Source organism: Labrus bergylta, chromosome 4 (assembly GCF_963930695.1).
Source record: "Labrus bergylta chromosome 4, fLabBer1.1, whole genome shotgun sequence".
Taxonomy (NCBI): domain Eukaryota; kingdom Metazoa; phylum Chordata; class Actinopteri; order Labriformes; family Labridae; genus Labrus; species Labrus bergylta.
In genome coordinates this window covers 26,978,464-26,987,383 of record NC_089198.1, presented here as the reverse complement: position 1 = coordinate 26,987,383, position 8,920 = coordinate 26,978,464, and the positions used below count along the sequence as shown (strand labels likewise).

Below are 8,920 nucleotides of genomic sequence, written 5' to 3'. Positions count from 1 at the left end.
TTGATTTCTTGGTTAGTCCCATAGGATTGGATCCTTATAGGCCACTAATCCTGTTGGCAACTGCACACCAGTTGATTATATCACAGAACAACATTAGATTAGCTCTGTGACATCACTTTGTTTATACAAATTCACGAATGAGCAAGAATCAGTCACTGCAGAGGACAGTAAATGATAATTTGTGAATCCGAAATGGAATACTGATTAGATTTATGTGACTGCAGACTATTCTGCTGGACTATTATGCATGTTTTTTTTTCTATTTGTAATGTGATGTATTTGTAAGTAGGCATTATCATGATGAATTCTGTGCAGAGTTATTGATTCTGCAAGAAGCAGCAGAGGTAGAAGGTGTCTGGAGAATTTATAGTGGTCTGTTGACCTGAAAGGTGCCCTGCAGAGTGTCAAAACCAATTTTAATACTTATTTTCTGCCACACTGTGTTGTTGCTTGTATGATACTTAAGAATTGCATCAAGGGTAACTTTAAGGCTGCCATGACACTTGCATTGCTTCGACAGTGACATGACATTCAACATCTGCTGCCTGTGATAGTCATGTCACTTCTCATTGCAAAGGCTCTTACCAATAAGCTTGAGAGGATATTTGAACATGAGGTTTTGATATATATATTTCAAATTCAGATCGGATCAAAGGGAAATCTCAAAATATTTTTTGTTGGTGTGTCAAAAATGATGAACAATGATGATGTAAAATTTCCTGATTAACAATCAACTTAAATAATTATTTTTCGGCAATATTACTCAATACAACTCCAGATTTTCAGATCCATTTATTTATTTCGGTTACTTATATTTATGTGTTGACTTAAACTTGTTATGCAATGTATTTTTCTCATGCATATCTAGTATGTATCTGTGATTTATGCAATTATTGCTTTGGAAAAATGTTTGACCAAGCTATAAGATTTATGTACTCTGTATTTTAGATGGGGGATAAAACATGTCAGAATATTATCCTGACCATAGACTGCATGGACTCCAAATAATATCTTAAACAGTCTATGCTCTGACCTATATTCAATTTAAATGATCGGATAAATATGGTGTTTTAAGTGTCTTTTTTTAGAGATTGTGTAAAAGCTTTGCCAAAATACATCTTGGCATTTCACCCTGAGGTAAAAAGCAGCTTATTTGGATCTTACAGGCACTTTATTCAGTTATAAATGATGTTTTTTCCTTCTCGACCTCCTCAATATATGTAAGATTTTATTTTGAAGCGTCTCTTACCGGAAGCAGTTGGTGGGTGGAGCCACCGGTGTTCACTTCCTTGTTGCTGAAAGCTAACAGGGCTGCACAATGAAAATATTAACTTTGTTGAGCTTATGGTCCACATACTTATTAGCGGACAGCAGTAACATTAAGGTGAGTGTGTATTTATTACGTACAGCCATAAATATACCGCTAATTTCTTTATTTTTATGTCCAGTTTTACGTTTTATACCGTGTTTTCATGTCAGCCATCTGTTCTGTCATGCTACCTGTTTTGGTGATGAGTCTGTTTGCTAGTATCCGCACAAACCAGATTAAAATATGAATATGTTAATTGAATTTCTTTCACATTATTCTCAGAATCAAGCTGCGCAGTTCTTCAGCAGTGGTCATACAAACAATTGGGCTGTTCTGGTGAGTATTCATTCATGTATTATCTGTGGGTACATTCAAGCTGCATTGCTTTTCTGTATGAAAACAGAACTCTGTGTTTCTGATTAACCGGCTTTCTACGTCTTTGCGCTTATTTATTTGATACACAGGTGTGCACATCCAGATTCTGGTTCAACTACCGTCATGTGGCAAACACTCTGTCAGTCTACAGAAGTGTTAAGAGGCTGGGCATACCTGACAGGTGACTGTTCCTGACCTTACTATGTCTCCTTTATTGGTTTTTTTAAGCGTTATTGGCTGCACATCCAGTATAATGTGGGTATTTGTTGTTGATTGTCTACAGGTAAATATAAGTGTTTTTTTCAAACTTTGGGAACGGGGCTGTGGCTCTGGCTCAGTGGTAGTATCGGTAATCTGGGTTTGATCCCCAGCTCCTGCAGTCACATGTAAATGGTAAATGGACTTGAGCTTATATAACGCTTTTCTAGTCTTCCGACTACTCAAAGTGCTTTTACACCGCAGGTCGCACCTACACATTCACACCCTTTCACACACTGGTGGTAGTGGTCGCTATGTTGTATCATCCATCAGAAGTAACTAATGCCATTCATACACCACCACTGAAGCAGTGGGAGGAATTCAGGGTTAAGGTTAAGTGTCTTGCCCAAGGACACATCGGACATGTTGCCCAGCTCGACCTTCCGCTTGAGAGGCGACGACTCTACCAACTGAGCCACAGCCGCCCCACATGTCAAAGTGTCCCTGGTGTCCCCAATGTCCCAAGACATAGAATCCCAAATTGCTCCCGCTGCTGATTCATCGGCATGTGAATGGATAGTTCACTTAACGTAGCAGAGTCTGACATCATTGTTTGAATGTGGTGTAACTTAAAGTAGTCAGAAGACTAGAAAAAGTACGATACATGTGCTGCATTTAAAGAAGTATACTAGAATACATAAACTGAAGATGATGTGGATTCAGTCAGCACCTCTGAGCTAACATGAGGCTCATGTTAGTGTATCTTACTAATAGACATACAAATAATTTCTTGTGTCTTGTAATAAAATCAGGTGGCTGTTACCTTAACAATCATCTTCAAATGAAGACACTGAAGAAATAGCATGCTAATGGTTTTTCACCTTTTTACATAGCCATGGACATGTATTTCACAGCATTTCTCCTTTCACACACTCTCAGATGTATTCATTTTAAATGGCCTCTGTCTTTTTCTTCTTTTCCAGCCACATAGTCCTCATGCTGGCTGATGACATGGCTTGTAACCATAGAAACCCCAAACCTGCCACAGTGTTCAGCCACAAAAACATGGAGCTGAACGTGTACGGTGACGATGTGGAGGTGGACTACCGAGGATATGAGGTCTGTTCACATTGCAGTCAAGCAGCTTCACTTAACTCTTTATAAATGTTTCAATCTGCCTCAGGATTTCCAAAGTTGTATATCTAGGTGTCAATATTTAAAGGCTGAAATAGGTCATATGTTTTAATGAGTTATTTTCTTTTTTTATCACCATCTGTATTTGAGCACTGACCTAGAAGACATATGTGGCTTAATTCATCACCTGTAGACTATACTCGGTGTTGAGAATGACTGATGTTTTCGGTCTTGGTTTCAGGTGACAGTGGAGAACTTCCTTCGTGTTTTGACTGGAAGACTCCCGCCCAGCACGCCACGCTCAAAACGGCTCCTCTCTGATGACCGAAGCAACATCCTCATATACCTGACAGGTAATGAGAGGAAAAACCACAGCCTAAATACTGTAATGAAACTCATATTTATCATCAGTGTGTGATGGTAAGTACTGATAGATATTTTACAATGGAAACACTTAATCTACATTTCAAAGCATCAGGCTTGTACATTTCTGCTTTAATTCCTGACAGAATTTCTTTAGTGAACAACAATTAATGATGAAAACAATTCTCGTCGCTTCCTGTTACATGTGCAGGTGAAGTGAGAAGAATGCTGACACGACAGCAATGATGACAGCCTCAACCATAGCCACACTTGCTAAATACAGTATATGGCGTTTTTTGTGAGAAACATCGGGTCTGATCATTTGAGATGTTTAATGTTTAAAAAACAGGTAAACAAAATGTATGATGATACCTGGAGTGGTCACCATTAGTTCTCTATATTTTTCTTTGCAAACTTAAATAATTTGTGGTCCCACTTCAGTCCTTAAATTGTTTATCTTACACATATTCATAAAGGTACTGCACATGATTACTAAGACGTGTTTTCACACTCTTTAGATTTAGTTTAAAGATGTATAAAGTCCAAAAACTAGGTCTTTATCAAGCATTTTGTTTTTCATACGTATTCATGGATGAATTTAGCCACAGTCCTCTCTGCTGTTGCAGAATTTCAGATCACTTCTTTGTAGTGTGCATTGCTCCCAGTCTTTTTTCATTTTTTCATATTTTCCATTATATATCATATTTGCATTATGAATCACAGGTGAATGAATTATTGATAGTATGTGTTTGTTAAACAGGCCATGGCGGGAATGGCTTTCTGAAGTTCCAAGACTCCGAGGAGATCAGTAATGTGGAGCTGGCTGATGCTTTTGAGCAGATGTGGCAGAAAAGAAGGTAAATAACACAGAAAACGACATGACAATACGATGAAAAGGGACGGGCTCCTGAAGCAAAATACAAGTGCAGTGTTTTTCTGACTGCAAGTTTACTTGAATTTGACTCGTTTTTGAAAGATGCCCGACGTAATGAACTAAAGCAGCATACCGTGATGCCATGACAGCAAGGGAAGCAGTGAAATAAACACAAGTTGCCACCTATTGAATTAATAGAAATGGGTCCTTTTTTAGGTGCTGCTGTGTTTGTTTAGTTTGTAAATTGCAAGACACTTAATGACCAAAAGCGGCTCTCTGCCACCAGCTCCTCTATTGTCCTCCAAACATATCAATGGAGAGTGTCTGGGTTACAGTCACTTACCGCAGGCTGGATAAATGGGCTTAGTAACGGCAGCTTTGATGCTGATGTGATAATTGCAAGCTTGATCTGCTAAATTACAGTCACCATAGAGACTTGGCTACCTTCCACCATCGTTCCCAACCACCTCAGACCAGACGACTGGAAATAAAAGCCTCATCATGTTGAACTGAACTAGGAGTAGCAGTTAAAGTAGAATTTGTGTTCAAATAGAGGGAGAAAGGGAGGAAAGAGCTGTGTGTGTGGGTGTGTTGGAGAAACTGAATGGAGCTTTTGGTTTTTCTTAGTCACCATGGCAACTGCAGTGTGAAAGATGGTTAGGAGGTTTGTTTGATACCAGGTTTTATTGGTACAAATGAATGAATGATATACCAGCGGTGTCTCCTCTCGTAAGTGTTTAAGAATGTATACAATCCTGTGTTTGCATGATCCTGTGTGTGTGTGCGTTTGTCTCCAGGTACAATGAGCTGCTCTTCATCATCGATACCTGTCAGGGAGCCTCCATGTATGAGAGGTTCTATTCTCCAAACCTAATGGCTTTGGCCAGCAGTCAAGTTGGAGAGGACTCCCTGTCGGTGAGTTTTTCTGCCCTGATTAAAAAGAAATAAGTTAAAAATCATCAATCAATCACATCAACTCACTCAGACTTTCTGCTGGAAAAGAGCAGAAAGTCCGAGTGAGTTTGTTTTTTCTGTCAGAAGTGGAAATAATCAGTTGCTCAATTATACGCTGCTCATATTTCATTGGAAACTTAAAAGGGAAGGTGTGTCATTTTGAGTTTGGTAATAATTTATTTTAAATGTCCAAAAACCAAGAATGCTTTTGCTTTATACTTTTGAATATTTTTAAGTACTTCTCCTCCTGTCCTCTTCTAGCACCAGCCAGATCTGGCCATTGGGGTGCATTTGATGGATCGTTACACCTTCTACCTGCTGGAGTTTCTGGAGGACATCCACCCTGCAAGCAAAGCCAACATGAATGACCTGGTGAGGATGTGTGTGCATGTTTCAATGGGCATTCATTTTACCCAATTTAAGAGTTCATGTGTACTGTAGAGCAGCAGCTAATGTTTATTTACAAAATATAATTAGTTGTTTAGTCTCTAATGTCAGAAAGAAAGGATTAAGAAAGCCCAATGTGACTAATTAGAATATTTTAAACCACCAATCCAAAACTAAAGAAATTCAATTCAAATTCAAATAACTTTATTTATTTGTGTAAAAGAGCATCAGTGCGCATACAGCTAGACACAAAAACAACAGCAGAAACACACACATACAAGTGGCTCTATTAAAAGCATGATAAATAGGTCATAAATAATTGTTATGAGTGGTCTTCAAAATAAATAAGAAATAGATCATTTAAGTTAAGTTTATAAAAAATATAGTTTTTTTTCCTCAACAAATGAAGTGATAATTATCACTTATTGAGGTGTGATAATTATATTATTATTATTAGTGTTAGTGTTAGTGTGTCATGCAGACACCAGTAGGTCCTGATATACTATGATCAGTGTTGTGTTTGTCTTTGTGCGCTCTCTGCCTGTTATTAATGTGCATTTTCACAATGACGCAGTCATCTGTTTAACACATACCGGTAAATCATTTAGTATACATTTCATTTTAACCCGCTATCTTATTTTCAATATGTAGCTCTTCAAAGCTACTTTGCCCACCTATATTCACTTCCTAGGAGTGAACATACAAAGTGGCAACCGCCACTGTTGAAAAATGACACCAGAGAATTGCAATAAAACTGCAGTTCCTTGAATGTCCACTTGAGGCTGGCTCCAAAAACCAAGTGGTGCCCATTTGAGCCCATATTAAAACGACTTTCTTTAACTAATCTGATTTGACTATATACATGCATAATGTGTAATAAGACATAATTAGGGGGCGTCTCTGGTTTGACTGAAAGGTTGGCGAGTTTTGACTTTGACTAAATCCTGTCACTGACCTTAGGCTTTCGACTTTTTTTGTGCTTCTTTATTGTTTGGAAATTTCTAGCAAGATGCCGAGCTAAACGTGCAACCAAGCTATTCGCCTCTGCTCCACCTCTCTCTCTGTTTCTTGATAGTATCTCTAATATAGCGACTGCTACGTTTGGGCTTCATTACACCTCTTCAGAAACATATGGGTGATGTCACTGAGACTATGTCCATGTTTTATACTGTCTGTGGAGAATACCCGATCTCGCATCAATAACTTCAAAAGAAGTGATCAAAAGTCCATTGTATTGGTTAATTATGTAAGCACACGTGTCAAACATTTGCTAGATGTTGAATAACCTTGTTAATACAAACGTATTAGAGTTGGGCAATATATCGAGTTTTTAAGATATATCGATATATTTTCAAACAAGATATAGAGTAAGACAATATTGTTAGTATCGATATAGTTTATGTTGCATTAAAATAACGTTACAGAGATGCCAGTTCACCTTTTTCTCATCTCACTGATGATGACTGACTGTCTGTTCCTCTTAACCCTGCTCCTCCTCTCTCTCTCTTTTATTGTATTTAAGGAACATTTCTATTTTATAATATTACTTTTTAAATTCACAAACAGGTAGTTTATTTTTCCATGTGTTTTCACTGTTGATACATATTAATATATATCGAGTATCGCCATTCAGCTAAACAATATCAAGATATGAGTTTTGGTCCATATCGCCCAGCCCTAAAACGTATCATTAATTTGATTTAACATTTGGTTCAGACAACACAAGCAACCTTAATTAGGGTTCTGATGATGAATAATTTAATAACAGAAAAATATATATTAAAACCCAAAGAATACAACAGATACTCATACAGGAGTTATCCTTTGTGGACTGTGAGTTGTGGCAAAGTGACTCTGTTCCTTTGAACGCATTTGGGATTTGGTACAATAATGAGTCAGTATCTGTCCTGCACTGCCCTCCTCTTCTGCCTCGTGTTTTAAAGTTTCTGGTCCTAAAGGATCCAGATGAAAGCCACACAGGCTCACAGGACTCCTGCACATGAAGCAGAATACCAGATTCTGTGTTTAGGCAAGTTGGCCTTTGACACATGATGGTGGTTGGTGGTGGGTTCATGTTGCTCTGGGCCATGGCGCCTCCATCTCAGCAGCGCCTCCCTTTTCATCCTCTACACTCCTGCAGAGATCTACAGGCCTCAGGGATCACTGCTCATCCCCACCATCCACTCTGCCTCTACAGGAGCTACAATCAAAACACCTCCAATCCTCACTCTGGAAAGAATAATGAGCTTAAGTCAGAGCACATTGATTGAGCTCGGACTGAGTGCCAATTTTCCTTTTTCTATAGCTGCACTCTCTGTTCTGGTGCCATTTTGTGGAATTAAGGATCAATAGTATAGATTTCCCAGACAAGCCCAGCAAGTTATTTTTTTTTTTTTTTATCCCCCCGCACATGCTTACCCTGTGAAAGAAAATAAATCACCACCAACTTTCATCTGAAGCCTGCATCAGTCATGTGTTTTTTGAAGTCCTGTTTGGCTGAGGGAGAAAACGTTTAACTTCGTTTAACGATTTTTTTTTTTTCTTCAAGCTGGTAGTCAAATCGGACAACACGCTGATGAATAGCACATTCAAAGAAGATTAACCCACAAGTGGCAACACACGAGGGCATGGGAAAGGCTTGTCATGTTTAATGACATGCACAAATGTCAGACTCTCCATGCCTCTAATCATCTCCACTCACTGATTTTTTTTTAACCCCTCTCACTAGAGCTATAGTCATGTAGAGCTGAATTCAGCCGCTTGCTGTCCGTGCTATAAAAAGTAGGAGACACAAACTCCTAAACACTGTCTATTAAAACCCTCTCTGGCTTTGCTTAAGGGACCTACACCATGTGATTTACTTTCCTATTTGCTAAAGCTCTTGACAGCAGCATTAGCAGATATTTCAGTATTTTTCATTTCATTTCAAACCTTTATTTGAAAATCATTGAGGTTTCCCTCATTTGCAACCATGTCGAGATACAGATCAAAACAAATGAAACTGCACAAATAAAACAACAGAGACAGGTCAGGATGATTCTCAGTAGAAACAATCACACACTGTGGTGAAGTGGTTTGAGATCATTGTCTTAATCTGCCCAAGAGAAACAAGAGTGTCAATCTTGAGAGAGTGTTTTAAATTAATCCACATTTTTGGAGCAAAAAAAGCTAAAAGCAGATTTTCCAAGTTCAGAGTAAACCCGCTGGACTTGAAGCAATAGACATTCAGTAGAGCGAGTGTGGTCCAGTTCAGCAGAGATGTGATGTAACATCGTGTAAGATTTATAGATCAAGACATACATGTGGTTATCACGTCTCTGTGACAG

At 38.5% G+C, this 8,920-nt stretch overlaps 1 protein-coding gene across 1 annotated transcript in view; it reads left to right on the top strand.

Annotated features, from left to right (window-relative positions):
* The first annotated feature begins 1,256 nt into the window (after positions 1-1,256).
* The window catches only part of pigk (phosphatidylinositol glycan anchor biosynthesis, class K), a 34,273-nt gene continuing 26,609 nt past the window's right edge, over positions 1,257-8,920 (top strand). Inside the window, exons 1-8 of the mRNA XM_020630002.3 lie at positions 1,257-1,384; positions 1,592-1,645; positions 1,774-1,865; positions 2,866-3,001; positions 3,258-3,369; positions 4,140-4,236; positions 5,051-5,168; positions 5,469-5,579. Coding sequence (XP_020485658.1) covers positions 1,319-1,384; positions 1,592-1,645; positions 1,774-1,865; positions 2,866-3,001; positions 3,258-3,369; positions 4,140-4,236; positions 5,051-5,168; positions 5,469-5,579 — 786 coding nt within the window. The 5' untranslated portion in view covers positions 1,257-1,318. The remainder of the gene's footprint in view (positions 1,385-1,591; positions 1,646-1,773; positions 1,866-2,865; positions 3,002-3,257; positions 3,370-4,139; positions 4,237-5,050; positions 5,169-5,468; positions 5,580-8,920) is intronic.